The following is a 16940-nucleotide window of genomic DNA, read 5'->3' as shown; positions in this document are numbered from 1 at the left end:
GCCACGACCCAACTTCAATGCTCTTACTGAGGGAAGGAGGTTGTTGGCCAAAATCTCGTGATACATGGCCCCATCCATCCTCCCTTCAATACGGTGCAGTCGTCCTGTCCCCTTGGCAGAAAAGCACTGAGTGGAGCGAGTGGAGTTGATACCAAAAAAGTTCTATTTTGGTCTCATCTGACCACATGACCTTCTCCAGTGCCTCCTCTGGATCATCCAGGTGGTCATTGGCGAACTTCAAACGGGCCTGGACATGTGCTGGCGTGAGCAGGGGGACCTTGTTGGCAACAACTCCAACAGTTGTTGCCTTCTCACCAAGCTGCTTGTCTAATGTCCTGTAGCCCATCCCAGCCTTGTGCAGGTCTACATTTGTCCCTGGTGTCCTTAGACACCAGTCTGTCTTTTATACAGGTAACAAGTTCAAACAGGTGCAATTAATACAGGTAATGAGTGCAGAGTAGGAGGGCTTCTCCAAGAAAAACTAACAGGTCTGTGAGAGCCAGAATTCTTGCTGGTTGGTAGGTAATCAAATACTTATTTCATGCAATAAAATGCAAACTAATTATTAAAAATTTTACGTGGCCGATCACTTCGTGGCTGAGTTGCTGTCGTTCCCGATCGCTTCCACTTTGTTATAATACCACTGACAGTTGACTGTGGAATATTTAGGTACCACGGTACCACGCTGGAATTCACTGAGCTCCTGAGAGCGACCCATTCTTTCACTAATGTCTGTAGAAGCAGTCTGCAGGCCTAGGGGCTCGGCTTTATACACCTGTGGCCATGGAACGGATTGGAAAACCTGAATTCATTATTTGGATGCGTGAGTGAAGACTTTTGGATATATAGTGCATCTTTCAGAGAAAATGATGATATTATCATTGGACACTGAATAAATTGGACACTGAACTCAATCTTTATTGTCACTGCAAACCAGCATTTCCAAAGGAGCTGTCCATCTTTCACATGGTGAGTGTTCTTGTCCTTATTGTCCAACACAACCACTTTCAACTGACCAAGAATAATATAAGCAATTATTTATACATTGTCTTCATATATGGTTCTTTTCTTCCAGGTGGACCTCAAGCAGTCTACTTTGTGCCCTGTCACAAAATCCCTCAACACTTGATGAACTGGTGTGTGACCTCGTAGATCCCCACAGACTCACTGGCCTTTTCATCGTAGTCTGTCCAGTCCTGGAACACGGAAAGAAGTCTGTTACACGCGATCTCACGGATGTTCTCAGTTAAACCGGTTTCCTCATTAAAAGAACGGTTCACCATAATGGTTCAGCCAAGACATGTTTAGTCTGTCACCCAAAATTATTTTTGGGTAAATCAGGAAAAACTGACGAGATTCATTTAACGGCATTTCTCACTCACTTTCTCCTGAAGGTTGATTTCAAGGAATTGGGTGGTGGTCTCAGCCCCCTTGGCAGCAAAGCCAGCCTGTGAAGAAACAGAGCAAAAAGTTTAGTTCACAGAAGACGATCAGAGAATTTCTAGTGAGGAGAGACAACACGATGGGTTCTGGGTTTTTTGAGACCCTAAAGTGAGTTCATGATGAATGGGTTGCTATGGAGCTTAATATTAATATCATATTTGTTTTTTTTTTTAATACTTTATTTTAATTATAAAGTAACATTTTTAATGAGATGATGTCATCAAGAGGCATCAAAAAGCCCACATGCACAAATTTGTGGACCACTGATATACCAACACATGCAATGCATTATCAACCATCATAAAACCCTTGCCAACCTAATTTCAGACTGTTCAAAATTTCTGCATAATTGATTGTAGAGACCTGGATGTCTTTATAGTGGTGGTGATAGGAACCAGGGGTCACCATGACTACAATACAAATATAGCCATTTTATTTACTATCCAGAACCACCAATACGTGATGTAAAACAGTAAAAATATGATTTTGCCATGACTCACTGTAAAGAAATGTAGGTTTTACTTAGTTATCATAAAAGATTTTCTCAGTCATCAGCCAGTGTATTTGTTCCTTAATTACTTTCTGCGAGGGAGTTTTAAGGGCGTTAAACACTTTAGATATCTGGTTCCTGTCACCACCACTGAGCGTGATTTTGTTCACACCTCGTTGCTTATATTTTGAAAAATTGGTGAAATTCCTCTTTAAGCTGGATTCACAGATGTCTGACCTGCGGTTGGAAGTCCACCGGCTCCAAACCCCGACACTCAAACTGCACCATCGTCTTAAACCTCTCACTGTCCTCTGCCTTCAGAGAAACATGTTGGAAGAAGCTGTTTGGTTCTTCAGGCTACATTCATTAACAAACCATAATTTGAACTCACTGCCCATTTTATCAGCTCCGTATAGTTGCAGACTGTAGTCCGTCTGCTTCTCTGTACACTTTGCTACCCTGTTCTTCAGTGGTCAGGACCCCCACAGAGCAGGCGGTTTTTGGGTGATGGGTCATTCTCAGCACTGCAGTGGTGGTGTGTTTGTGTGTGTTGTGCTTGTACGAGTGGATCAGACACAGCAGTGCTGCTGGAGTTTTTAAATACCTCAGTGTTGAACCAAAAACATCCAGCCAACAGTGTGTCGTCACCACTGATGAAGGACCAGAGGATGACTGAGCTGCTGTCTCTGACTTTACATCCACAAGGTGGACCGACAAGGTAGGAGTGTCTAATAGAGCGGACAGTGAGTGGACACAGTGTTTAAACACTCCACTCAGACCAGCACAACACAGACTAACAAACCACCACCACGTCAGTGTTACTGCAGTGCTGAGAATGATCCACCACCCAAATAGTACCTGCTCTGTGGGGGGGTGCATGGGGGTCCTGACCATTGAAGAACAGAGTAACAGAGTATGTAGAGAAACAGATGGACTACAGTCTGTAACTGTAATCTTATTTGGTCAGTGGAGCTGATAAAATGGACAATGAGTGTAGAAACAAGGCAGTGCACTAAATGAAGTGGCCGGTTGGCATATAAGCTTCCGTTAGCCTTGTAGCTTCAGTGCTAAAGCTAAAGAGGAAAACGTCAGACACCAAACACGTCTTGGCTGACTGACTACAACTGCTGTGAAGGGTATTGTGTACACGTGACATTCAGCATTAAAAAAGAGAAGAGAAACTTCATTCATTAGAAATGAATCATTTGCATTACTTACATTATATGGCGTAATGGTGTCCTTCAGGATATCTGTGAAAGACAAGGCGTGCTACCCTTTAATTGCACAAACTTCAATGGACAGCTCTAGACATCCCTGTACAGAGCAGAACTTTTTCAGATCAGAACCCTCAAGGTCTAGGCCAGGGATCGGCAGCATGCGGCTCTTTCACAGCCCTGTTGCGGCTCCACAGCAGGACTAAGTAAAATAATCCTCCTTTACAGTAAAATAAAGCTCTGCTGATCTTCATTAACTCCTGGAGTTAATGTAGAACTGCTGATTCACCCTTTAACCCTGAAGATCAGCGCAGACGGCTGGTCACCATAGCAACACAGACAACAGCCTCGCCGAGCCAGCAGCGACAAAACGGCAAAGAGAGAGATTTAAGACGAACATCGATTGCTTGGAGACGAATTTGCGTTTATAATCGCTCCAGCTGGTTTCCCAATACGTTTAATCTGCATCGAGAAACTGTCAAACACTCATAAAAGCAGCCTCATAAAAATCTACTTTTGAGGAACGTTTCCTGCTGGAGATGCGAGAAAAGCAGCTGTAGCTGGGCTAAAGCTTAAAAATCTGAGCAAAGTCCGTCTGTTTTCATAGCCTATTTTTAGCCTATACTACTTCATTAGCACATACAGACATATTTACAGCCACAATGGCAGAATGGACATAAAACGCTGCGGCTTCCAAGTTGGCTCTTCTTAACATTTGGGTTGCCGGCCCCTGGTCTAAGTAGCGTAGACTTTTTTTCACCTTACCTTCATACATAAAGTTTAATTACAAAGTGGCCAACTGTTACATGCCCTTTACTACCAAGGTCTTAAATGTATTGGCACCCTCTTATCTCTGATCTGCTTCATGCATACAGGCCTGACTGAGCGCTTAGTGTAGAATTATTATATTGGCTCAATTTATCTGCAAAACCTGAGCATCGGCTGAATAGTTGTAATTTTTTATTTAAATGACTTATTCCAATACAATTCAGCATGGCAGGTCTGCAGAAGTGTTGAATGATCTTGCCTAGATTGATGGACTGCAGTATAAGGGCTCATTTGGCTCTAAAATGCTTGAGATTATTCCATCAAAACATCCCCCAAAATCACTTGCACAGCTTCCACGCTGTTAATGGGGTGTGAATTTTCAATGTCATGTAAATAAAGCATAGGTAGACTGCAGAATAGGTAATGCATAATAAAGGTGTTAGAACCTCCTCTTAGATATTTCCCATGTAAACTTGTAGCATATGGAACAATGACGGAAATATCCAGAAGCGTGAGTTTACCTATGGAGTTTTCCCGGGAACACAGCTTACACTTCTGAACCATGCTGGCGCTGCCTCTCCCTCCTTTCAGCGGCATACTGTCCTGAGGAAATCTTCACATCAGTGATGAACAGACACAGTAGGGTCTACAAGTCTGCTACCCATGAACTGTCTGTCATTTATATATAAACATGCTAATTTACTCATCTATCTATTTATATATACACACACATTTATACACCGATCAGGCGTAACATCATGACCACCTCCTTGTTTCCAAGCTCACTGTCCACTTTATCAGCTCCACTTACTGTATAGCTGCACTCTGTAGTTCTACAGTTACAGACTGTAGTCCATCTGTTTCTCTGATACTCTGTTACCCCGTTCTTCAGTGGTCAGGACCCCCATGGACCCCCACAGAGCAGGTACTATTTGGGTGGTGGGTCATTCTCAGCACTGCAGTAACATGGTAGTGGTGTGTTAGTGTGTGTTGCGCTGGTCTGAGTGGATCAGACACAGCAGTGCTGCTGGAGTGTTTAAACACCTCAGTGTCGCTGCTGGACTGAGAACCAATGAATATCCAGCCAACAGCGTCCTGTGACCACTGATGAAGGACTTAGAGGATGACCAACACAAACTGTGCAGCAGCAGACGAGCTGTCGTCTCTGACTTTACATCTACAAGGTGGACCGACAAGGTAGGAGTGTCTAATAGAGTGGACAGTGAGTGGACACAGTGTTTAAAATAATGCTATGTCTGATCGGTGCATTTGTGTGCCCGAGTCAAAACACTCGTCGTACTTCAACCACATACACTGTAACTGTTTGGAAGGGAAAAGGGCAAAATAACCTTCAAATCAATGCCGGGCAGAGTTTTAAATGGGAACTCCACAGTTTCTTCAAAATTTCCATATAATTCTATGTGAAGATGTAAATAAAACCCTTCAGAATGGTGTGATGTGAAAAGTGGCATTCTAGAGAAATTTACAGAAATGTTCCCAGTGGTGCTGATAGGAACCAGACATCTGAAGAGTTTAATGTCCCTAAAAGTACCTTCGTATTGAATTATAACACAAAATGGTAATAAACACTGTCGTCCGACGCAGGAGACATTGTTTTACGACGGCTTTGAGATCAACTTTTGTGCTCTAAAAACCCACTGTGAACAAATCTGAGTGAGTGAGCTTCTCTACAGTCAACTACTTGACATAAACACGCTGAATAACTTTGTTCATATCTCAACTGAAGCATGTAGAAAACGGTGGAATTCCCCATTAAGCTGTTCTTGAGGCAAATGACTGTTAATACCAGTACTGAAGCATTTGGACAATAAATACAGGTAAAAATGACATAACATTGTTTGAAGAATAAAACTTACTGATTATGCTGTCAAATCATGGAATGCACAAGTGACAATATTTATTGACTAATAATCTGATCATCGTATGATCCCACAATTCGGCATTTTCCAGCAGGCCAAGTGTTCAAGTCTGTGCAATAATGACACTTTAACATAACACCCTACCAGTGACGTGATATACTGCCATTTGTCTGAGACTTCGCCGCAGTTCCCGCACTTCAGCTGCAACAACAAAAAAGAAGAAAGGATGCGTCATGAATTTGGACAAGAACAGCCAGCAACTTCACAACACTGCTGGCTAAAGATCAGCAGAAGATTCCCAAGGTGTAGTCCCACATGCCATGATCAGGCATTAATATCACCTCCTTTTATCTTGCTGTTTTTGGGTTGTGCTCTTATTTCATTAAGTTAAGTGATACTTTTTTGATCCCACAACTGGGGAAATTCCACCTCCGCATTTAACCCATCAATGAAGTGAAACACCACATACACACTAGTGAACACACACTAGGGGGCAGTGAGCACACTTGCCTGGAGCGGTGGGCAGCCCTAACCACGGCGCCTGGGGAGCAGTTGGGGGGTTAGGTGTCTTGCTCAAGGACACCTCAGTCATGGACTGTCGGCTCTGGGGATCGAACCGGCGACCTTCCGGTCACAGGGCCAGATCCCTAACCTCCAGACCACGACTGCCCCAAAAAATTTAAAAGTAGACGTAGGTGGGAAGTAAGTAGTTTTGTAGTTTACTACATTTGTACTAGGCTAAATTTGGCTTCTTATTCGCCACGTGCTCATACTCTTGTTCTACTGCAGCTCTAGCTACACCCACCACTCAAACTCAAAAACCACCTCCTTGTTTCTGCACTCATTGTCCATTTTATCAGCTCCACTGACCAAACAGGAGCACTTTGTAGTTCTACAGTTACAGACTGTAGTCCATCTGGTTCTCTACATACTTTGTCATCCTGTTCTTCAGTGGTCAGGACCCCCACAGAGCAGGTACTATTTGGGTGGTGGATCATTCTCAGCCCTGCAGTGACACTGACATGGTGGTGGTGGTGTGTGTGTTGCGCTGGTATGAGTGGATCAGACACAGCAGTGCTGCTGGAGTTTTTAAACACTGTGTCCACTCACTGTCCACTCTATTAGACACTCCTACCTCGTCAGTCCACCTTGTAGGTGTAAAGTCAGAGACGACAGCTCATCTGCTGCTGCACTGTTTGTGTTGGTCATCCTCTAGTCCTTCATCAGCGGCCACCGGACGTTGTTGACAGGGTATTTTTGGTTGGTGGACTATTCTCAGTCCAGCAGCGACACTGAGGTGTTTAAAAACTCCAGCAGCACTGCTGTGTCTGATCCACTCAGGCCAGCACACACTGATCCACCACCCAAACAGTACCTGCTCTGTAGGGGTCCATGGGGGTCCTGACCACTGAAGAACAGGGTGGCAAAGTACCAGAGAAACAGATGGACTACAGTCTGTAACTGTAGAACTGCAAAGAGCTCCTGTTTGGTCAGTGGAGCTGATAAAACGGACAGTGAGTGTAGAAACAAGGAGGTGGTCAGAATGTTATGGTTGCTGGGTGTACATGAAAATATAGTGAATAAGAAGCCAATTTCAGCCTAGTACAAACGTAGTAGACTATAAAACTACTTATTTCCACCCATGTCTACTTTTAAATATGAACACAACCCAAAAAAACTGCTACAAATGACGCCTATCAGTTTACATTCAGCCTGCTAACAGTTAGTTAGCTGTTTGCTACCACAACACACTCTACCTTTAAGTACCAGCGAAAGTCGTCTCCGTCGGGCCTCACACCTGTAATGTTCTCCAGCGTGGCTTTAAACTGCAGCCCGAATTTCTAAAGACAAAAATGTACATTAATCGTGTCGGACTTCATTAAATGCAGCCAAAGGCACTGAAAAGCCAGAGTGGCAGACCTACCCCCATGTTGGCGATTTGCGCTTCATGCGTAAACACACATAGACGTATGAGAGACTTTAGCGTAGATCTGCTATTCACTTGGGCTTACGCAAACGTAGAGAGCTCGAAGCGCGGTGAGGGAGCCCCTAGTGGTCACTATGAGGAACAACACGACACGTGTGGCGACTCCGTTCATAGAAAAAAAGAAATTTTATTTCAGTTTTTATTTTATTCTCTTCGGCATTTCACAGCATTTGAGAACGTCACACATACAACCCCAAATTTAGCACATGATCTATCAAAAAGAATACTAAAAAAGCTACACCCTCAAAAAAAAAAAAAAAAACATTGGTTCTTTATGGAAGGCAACGGTTCCACCTAGAACCAAGTTAAATATATAACTATGTCGTGCTTAATTGGTTCTCTGCATGGTCAAATGGTTCTTCAGACTGATGGAGAACGTATTGTGTATGGTTCTAAAGAACGTCTTTGAAAATGGTTCTACTGAGCTCCAAAAAGGGCTAGAAGCTTTTAACAGCAGATGTTTTTGGTGTTATTTAGATTTATGGTACTTGGCTGACACTCTTATCCAAAACGACTTAGTTTGATCATTTTTACACAGGTAGTGTTAGGAGTCTTGCCCAAGGACTCTTATTGGGATAATACAGGGTGTTTGCCATGGTGGGGGATTGACCCCCAGTCTACAGCATAGAAGGCAGAGGCGTTATCCACTACACTAACCAACCACACAAAACACACCATTTACAACCACATACAACGTTCTCCATCAATCTAGCAGAACCATTTTGCAAAGAACCATTTGAAACACACAAACGCGTCTATATTGAAGTCATGGTTCTAAATAGAACCATCCCCCATGCTAAGAAACCCTTGAACAACCATCTTTTCTAAAAGTGTACAATTCAAGTATTCAGTCGTGAGCACTAATATGTGCATATGTTAGGATTTTAACACAATTCCCTGATATTATCCTCATTTTTCGAGGTATTTCTTATAAACTAAGAGCTGTATGTATAAAATACCAACTTCAGCTTGAGCAAGTGTTCGTTTAAGTGTTGAACACAATCCCATGTGGTGTAATCTTAGTGTTATTAAGCCATTAGCATTTCCAGGGTGTTCTATGGGTGCGGCCACTTATAACACATATTTGGTGGGGAAACACTTGCATGGTGTAAGGACTCAGCCTTGAAACGCAAGGCCAATTTGAATTCTCTGAAGTGGCATAGAAGGCAAGTATGAGGCACCATATATTACTGGTTGTGTAGACTGTACCTAATTGGAGCAACCCAGGGTTAAACACGGTGAAGGGATCCATCTACAGAGTAATAAACAGCATTAAAATGTAATAAAAGGACAGCACTACCATTCAGCCACATACAGACTTCATAATCGGTGGGAAGACGTATGAAATGCAGCACGAAGGATGAATCCAACCCTCTATGCAAAGGATCCAATCACTTTTCCTGAGTTAAATTCAAGTTTATAGGACTTCTCGACCAGCCCACCTCAGCAAGCACTGGTAGCGCGTACCATACCATTCATTTATTTTCTAACACTTATCAAAGCAGATAAGGACAACGACCACACCAGTCGTGCATGTCACTTAACTTTCTTGAAAACAGAAAGCACTTTCAACCTTAATCTGGAAAAAATAATTAAAAAAAAAAGAAGGTAAAAGCAAACATAACCACCACAATAACAATGACAACATACTTAAAACGCAAGTCATATCAACCACAAAGGCCTTTCAACTCTAGCATCTTCCATTCGATAAAGGGTCGCTGAATTTTATTACACAGTCCAGCCCATCCTACGCAGAAGGAAAGGGCCACATGGAGGTCAGTGGGGTCTGCTGGACTCGGACGGCCTTCTCTGTCGGGGCGTCCCGTGGCTGTTCACGTAGCCGTTCTGACGTTTACTGAACCCCCCGTTCAGGATGTCCTGAATGTGCTGCACGATGAGGTTTATTGCCACTGTGGAAAGAAGAAAGGGGTTTTTAAAATGCTGCAGCACAGAATTTAACCCTGTAGGGTCAAATACAAGCAAAAATGAACTGCTTGGAGATGAAGGGAGAAAAAGAGAAACAATAAAGCGAATGTAGAATTTCCCCTCTTAACCCAAACGTAGTGGATCAGCCAAGCCATGGTTGGTTCTTTTAGTTTTAACACTAATAAGTCATGGAATCTTGTACCACACCAATTAGCACTGTGCGAACTGCAGGCCTGAATCATGTCGAGATGTTAGGTGACCTCAAACTGAACAACTTGTGTGGTTTCTGACACTTTAGGACAGTGGTCATCAACCCTCCTCCTGGAGACCTACAGACCTGCACAGTTTAGTTCCAGCCTCCTCCTTACCCAGCAAAGCCACGTTTACATGCAGCCCGATCATCTGTTAATGTTCCGACTAAAAGCTCAATCGGAATAGAATACGTCCATGATAACAATTCAGTCGGAATAGACGAGTCTGATTGAGGCCATTAGGAATACAATATCTATCTGACTGAACGAGGCGGGAAATCCTGTAAATAATCCGTTAAATAGAAGAATAACATCCATGTAAACGCCTGTATCCGATTACATTCCCTATCGGAAAGTTTCAGTCCGTTCTGCATGTGCGTCGCGTCACAGTGAGTTTATACCGTTCAACACGGCGGAGCAGAAACTGGTCTGCAGAGGAGACGAAGTTCATGCTCTAATCTTTAAAAGGCGGCGATGGGACGGACGTCCAGCTTATCTGTCTCAGAACACGACGTTGTCCTCTCTGCCTTCTTTAATGAGGACGTGTGAAGGACGTTTTCCTGAGTCTGACATTGTTTCAAAGTAATTTAAAACACAGCGTGCCAGCTGAAAACTCTGGTAACGTGCATTGTTGCAGGACCATGCGAGGCTACCAAATCTCAAGATTAGGTCCAGATTTAGTGTCTTTCAAATTAAGCAACTTACCAAGGTTGTCCGCTCCTCGTGGGATGATGACGTCAGCGTATTTCTTTGTCTGGAGAATGAAATGCACATAATTAGCTCACCGGTTTTACGTATAACACCATGATACTTTGACACATTTTCAAAATGCACGATATGGGTCACGATATTTAGTTGCGTTGCACTAAATCCAATTAAACAAAATGAATGATGCTCTTTTGTAACGATACACACAGTTGGTCAGTTTAGTGATCACAGCCATGATCGGCTCAGAAAAGGATGCTGTGACTAAATTTGATGTAATTTATCACAATAACGATAAACACAAAATCACACAACCTCCCTTTAGCTAAAACTCACCGGGAGACAGAATTCTTCAAACGCCGGCTTGACAAAAGTGATGTACTGAGACAAAACCTGCTCCAGCTCCCTGCCTCTCTCACTGATGTCCCGCAGAACTAACAACCCAAACAGATTCGGTTATCAGATCCTCAAAGTCAGCCTGCTAAGCTGGTTACTGTAAAGGTTCAAAAGGGGACTCTCTTCCCCGAGAAACGTCTCTACCTCTGCGAGACAGACGCGTGTCTGGGTCCGTGTCCACGAACAGCTTCATTTGGAAAAGGTCCCGGATCTCCTGCGTGTAGAACATGAGGATTCCCTCAAACAGAACCACGTCTGCTGGGTACAGCGTCACGTACTCGTCTTTTCTGTGGAGGAACATCCATCCATTACTTTCACGTAGAAAGCTCTTCGCCACTCAGTCACTAGAGTCATTATAATTCATAAAGAAGGCGGTGAAAGAGTTGTGGGTCAAAAATAAGCAGTATTTTTAAATAAGAATATAAAAATGGGTAAATCAATCAATCTCCAGGTCCTCCCTCAAGAAGACCAGCACATCGGTTTTTCAAGATTCAGGTTTGAATGCTGAACATGGGCCAGGTGCAAGTTTGCTAGGCTTAATTTCCCCACTTAAAACTCAACAACACTGCTGTTACTCCGCTGCTTTTTGTTATGCTTTGTATATATGTAATTTTTTATATTTTGCCTTCACTCTACCCATTTATGGGTTGGATACGGGACAGTAAGTATCTAGAACTGAGCTTAAAAAGGTATTAATGTATGTACACATCCTTAAAGATACTGAACACAGATATACATAAGCACATAGTTATAAACTTTATAAAATAAATGTGAACCCCCAGAGGTGGTGGGGTGATGTTGAGGCCACAAGACCTGGAATAAAATTTTTAAAAAAGGAAAAAAACTTAAGCGTTAAATATTGTATATTCCTAAAACTGGTCAAAATCGGAGTTCTTGCAACTGAAAATTTGGATATAAAACAGTTGACTATGACAGCCATGCGTCTGATACATTTGGGCTTGAAGCTGCTCTAAAATAAAAGTAAAAAGCATGAGAGTGGAACCAACCTGGAATGGGTTACAAAATCATAGACTGGAATATGGACCGTCTTCCCCTGCACGATGTCGTGAAGAGTCTTCATAATGAGCTCATTGTCAAAAGCATCTGTGGGGTTGGAAAATAAAAATCACAGTCATTCTAATAACGTGACTAGTAGCTGAGACTGCAGAGGTCGATCGTGGGCTGAAGCATCTCGGGTCTTTTTTCCTTAAAGGGGATACTTTTCCACTTTTTCCACTAAAGCGCATACTTAAAGAGGTAAACAGAATCGTTTACAATGGTGGTGATAGGAACCGGACGTCTGAAGAGTTAAACCCCTTTACAAGCTCCCTCACAGAAGGGTAAATGAGATGGTTAGAAACAGTCTGCATGATGTCTAAGACATTGTTTTATGATCATTTTTGACCTGAAATGATGGTTTGTAATCAATGTATAGTGTAGAGCTACATGCAGGACACTGGGAGACACCCAGATCCATCCATCCATCCATCCATCCATCCATCTACATAAGAAAAAGCTTACATTACTTTTAATGTAAGTCAATGGAACAAGTCATTTAGGTAATTTCTTTTAGTCCATTAATAAGGAAATTTACTTACTATGTAAAGGGTAACACACACACACACACACACACACACACTCACTATAAACAGACACACGTACACACACACACACACATGCTCACATTGTAACTGTTGCCATCACCACCACTGCAAAGAACTCAGAGTCAGTGTAGTTGCCCTTGAAGGGAGGTACTGTACTGCTGCATAATAAGAGTTAACAGCTGCAGTATTACCTGGGTGATCGAAGTTGAACTGGCCCTTAAGAGCTTTAGCCTTCTGCTCTGGAGTGAGCTCTCTGTAGAAACTGTCCTGGCTGAGGGTGGCCACCTGCCGCTGGTGATGGTCAATCTTATTCTGGCCCAAGAGCTCCATAATCTTCTCACACACTGAAGACTGCAAGAAGACAACATGGGTTTATGACTCCACGTGGTCATTACATGACAAAAGTATAGCAGTCTGGTTATTATTATTTAGAGAACTTCTAATCACAGTGAGGGCAGGAAAATGCATCTTTTTTTCTGACTTTTATTCTCTACGTATGGCCTGTGGCTGCTTCCTTTCCTTCATTTGTTCAGCTCTTGCTTCCTATTTACTGTCACTTTGTATGTTTACCTCTTAAAACAACATAAAAATCTAAATGAATTTGACTGCAAGCAAAAAAACCTGCAAATAAAGCTTCAAAATGGAACAAATACAACCAAAAAGTTCTGACTGTATGTCAATGCCATTTGCATTTCAGGCAAGCGGGACGGCTCGGCTTGTCCACAAACGCCATGTGGGCGCTGCTTTATGGCAAGATTCGACATCAGGGGGAGGAGCTGAGTGGCCCTCCATGTAAGGGAATTCTCCTCTTAGACAGCAGGGCCCTCAGCCAGAAACCAGCAGAGCCTTTCGAGTCTAATCTGGGTCAAACCCCAGCAAGGTCGCTGCCCGGAGGTAAAAACATTAGACTGCAATATTCAGACCTGTTGGACTATTCGGGCACAGCTAGCTGAAACAGTACGGCCACATTAAAGGGGAATTCTACTGATTATTAAACTTTCCTCCATAATTAATTGGTTAAAATGTAACCCAAGTCATTCAGAGCGGTCTGGCGTGAAATGCTCTGTTGTAGAGAAACGGGCCGAGTCAGAACGGTCCACAGCGGTGGTGATGGGAACCAGGCGTCCACCTCTAAAAGCTCCCTCACAGAAACATATTCCACAAAATGATTACGAACACGTCGGTTAACGTCAGAGATATCGCTCTAGGATTGTTTTGAGGGACAGTTTTGGCCCTAGAGGTACATTTGGGCCTATTTACCGTTACCATCAGAAGATGTGCAGCTTCACGTACGGCTTCATTTGTGCTGTAGACGTCTGGTTCCCATCACCACCATTGTAAAGAAATCTGATTTGGTAGGTTTCTCTATAGAGGCCCAAAAAACCCTCTGTTTACATCTCAACCAGTAAATTACCCAGAAATTTTGCGTTTAAAGAAACGAATCGTGATAAGAGGTGACGTCACTTTACTGGAGCGCGGTTTACCTCACCATGTAAACAAGCCCGGTAACCGCAATATGACGATATTTATCAGGTCGATGCTTTTTCGGTTTGACGTTTAAAGCTGTTTAGCCCACATTTTTCCCCTCAGTAAAGCAGCGAACTGCACTGTTTGGGGTCCAACTGAAGGACATTGTTTGCGCCATAAACAAAAGAAGCAAAGTGACGACATTAGCAACCACCTGGACCATCCGGTTCGGAGCAAAACCCAGAACTCGGGTAAATGTTGGCTCTGTAGAGCTATAACCGCGGAAAAAGTTAAATGAGGGAGAAAACGAGAGAAAATTAAAGTAAATGAGGAAATCTGTGCCACGTGGAGATGAATGACTGACGTCACGCCGGTTTCCCCTCATAAGCATTAAAGCAATGAATGACTTGAACGGGCCCGGGATTAAAACGAACCGGAACGCCGTGGGCTTCAGGCCCAAAGCTGGATGTTTCTGAAGACTCTTCGAGCTTTTCTCCTCTAATGAACTTCACACACAAAGCCACGAGGTCGGAGCGGCGCCGGAGCGAACAACGAAAGCAGGTTAGGGGAGAAAAAGAAAGACACAAAAACAAAGCCAGACGGACCGGGATGAAGAACGAACCTTCCCGCTGGCGGTACCGCCAGAGACACCGATCAGAAAAGGCTGTTTGACCGTGTTGGTGTCGTCTGCCTGCCCGTTGAGCCGTGTCTCACTGTCGCCAGCCATGCTTGCAGTGTGCTCGCCGGGGCAGCGAAGACAGCTCTCCTCCTAGCAGCAGCGCGGGCCGCGTCACATTACCCAGAGAGCGCGCTTCTGCCCTACGCCCTACGCCCTTGATAACGCCTTGCACAGTTTAAAAAGCAGAAGGGCTTTTGGCGGGAGTAACGGGTGGGGGAGAGTCATACTCCTTAGAGGGGGTGCACCCCATTCTGGGAGATATGGGCCTCATTCACGAGTGTGTTCTTGAGAAAGGCCCTAACCATTGGTGGACAGTAACTGAGTAAATGTAATTGGTTTCTGTACTTAAGTATTTTCTCGTGTATCTGTACTGAAGTTTCTCCATTCTGGGCGACTTTTTCCTTTCACTCCACTACATTTCAGAGTCTAATATCTGACATTTTCCTAACATGTCAAAACGGAAGAAGCGCAAAGCCAGAGCACCAATCAGGGCCCAGCGGTCACTTTGTTTAGAGCTGGTTTTGACCTGTTGGTCATACCGACCCAGTGCAGCACGCGGTTCAACGTCAGCGCAGCAGCGTAAAACTTTGGGAGAGTCTGTTCAACATAAATGATGAACTAACCTAACTTTGTGTAAATAGAGCTCAATATAGAAATATGTCCACATATGCAGTCGAGACTGACGCGGCTTTTTTCTGAATTTCTACAAACACCATTTCATTTTATAGTAAATGAGTTTGGGCTGGTTTATGTTTATGAACAGACGCCTACAGATCAACATAGTAAAGGAGCTCATCTGTGATCCTGAGTTTAAAGCCAGTTTTTATTCAACTTAAACTTGGAACTAAGTTGTAAATAAATCTGAAACTGAAACTTTGCTTGTGTGTAAAAAGTGATTTCAGAGCCACTCGGTTCTCCCTGATGGAAACTGTTTACCTTCAGTGTTTTGTGCTTCTGATCATTTTAATAGACGTCAGCGTCACTAATTAATGACGTTCTATTAAAAGACTGGTTTACCAAGATAGACGCTGGAGGACTTTCACCTGAAATGAGTTCATGAAGCCAGTCTGGTTATAAAAATGATAACAGGACATCAGAGCCAGAATTACTCTTTTAGTACTTTTACTTTATACTTAAGTACATTTGAAGGGAAATACTTTAGTACTTTTACTCAAGTGGAGGTCTAAAGGGAGGAGCTTCTACTTTTATTGGAGGAATATTTTACCTTGGGCGTCTCGACTTTAACTCAAGTACAGGGTTTGTGTTCTTCGTTCACCTCTGGTCTTAAGAAAAAGTCTGTCAGATTCTTCACGTGTTCTTAAAATGCAGGATCACACCTTTTTGTGTGTGGAGGTTCTGTTCTTACCTAAGAACAAATCCAAGTGGGTTTTAAGAAGAAATTTCTTCTTAAGATGCCCCCATGAGCATCGCCAGTGGCGACAATGGCAAGAAAAACTCCATAAGAGGAAGAGAACCTTGGGAGGAACCAAGAATCAAAAGCGGAAGCCATCCTCCTCTGGTTGACACCAGACACATCCTACCACCTTAGGGGTGAGTGATTAGAAACTATTTGAAAGTTTCGTTTTTACCCATTTAGCTCCATTCACTCCCGTCCACTGAGGAACCGCTCGCAGGCGCCCTGTGCTGTTTAGCAGTCCTGTTTTAGATACAATAGGAGACATAGGAAGTGGCCAGGCTCCTTATGAACAAGCTCTAGTTTCTTTTGAAGCCCAGCACAACATATTTGTCTTTTGCATCGTGAGTGACGTAAAAGACACGTTGAAATCTGATTTGAGCTGCCAGACTGGCACACACCTGTAAAAATCTGATTGAAAGTGTATAAAACTAAATGTTTACAGGTTTTCGTGTGATTTTTCATTGTCCAGACTGTCAAAAAACCAATGTGGACACACCAAAAATTGGATTTGGGCTGAGCAAGGTCTTTATGCTCTTGAGAGTGTGTAGGTTCTGTTCTGACCTAAGGCCAAATCCCAAATAAGAAAACACTGGTGAATCTCAGAATCATAGTGAAAACTGCGTAATGGGTTTTAAGAAGAAATTGAGGCCCAATGTTTTTCTCCATTGTTGATGGGCATTGTGGGACAGCGTACCATTGAACAAGGCCAGTTT

At 43.2% G+C, this 16940-nt stretch overlaps 2 protein-coding genes across 4 annotated transcripts; both read right to left on the bottom strand.

Moving 5' to 3' along the window:
• Nucleotides 1-893: 893 nt before the first annotated feature.
• czib (CXXC motif containing zinc binding protein) lies at nt 894-7797 on the bottom strand. Of its 2 annotated transcripts, XM_017703334.2 has the most exons (8): nt 7720-7797; nt 7553-7636; nt 5940-5996; nt 4437-4518; nt 3152-3183; nt 2171-2248; nt 1383-1448; nt 894-1196 (listed from the first exon to the last, which is right to left on the bottom strand). In XM_017703334.2, the coding sequence occupies exons 1-8, from the start codon at nt 7723-7725 to the stop codon at nt 1119-1121; spliced, it is 483 nt and encodes a 160-aa protein (XP_017558823.1). In that variant the 5' UTR covers nt 7726-7797; the 3' UTR covers nt 894-1118. The 2 variants fall into 2 exon arrangements, with proteins under 2 accessions (XP_017558823.1, XP_017558824.1); XM_017703335.2 differs by lacking the exon at nt 2171-2248.
• A 1431-nt stretch (nt 7798-9228) lies between these two features.
• Nucleotides 9229-15116, bottom strand: uck2b (uridine-cytidine kinase 2b). 2 transcript variants are annotated; one of them, XM_017703333.2, is made up of 7 exons: nt 14754-15116; nt 12856-13015; nt 12068-12164; nt 11205-11347; nt 11001-11098; nt 10665-10713; nt 9229-9692 (listed from the first exon to the last, which is right to left on the bottom strand). In XM_017703333.2, exons 1-7 carry the CDS (start codon nt 14856-14858, stop codon nt 9559-9561), a joined length of 786 nt encoding a protein of 261 aa, XP_017558822.1. In that variant the 5' UTR covers nt 14859-15116; the 3' UTR covers nt 9229-9558. The 2 variants fall into 2 exon arrangements, with proteins under 2 accessions (XP_017558822.1, XP_037401194.1); XM_037545297.1 differs by having other exon boundaries at nt 14737-14866.
• Between the last annotated feature and the right edge of the window lie 1824 nt (nt 15117-16940).

The sequence above is a fragment of the Pygocentrus nattereri genome, chromosome 2 (assembly GCF_015220715.1).
Source record: "Pygocentrus nattereri isolate fPygNat1 chromosome 2, fPygNat1.pri, whole genome shotgun sequence".
Lineage (NCBI taxonomy): Eukaryota > Metazoa > Chordata > Actinopteri > Characiformes > Serrasalmidae > Pygocentrus > Pygocentrus nattereri.
Note: the sequence above shows the minus strand (reverse complement) of the source record. Positions and strands in the feature narration are given on the sequence as shown.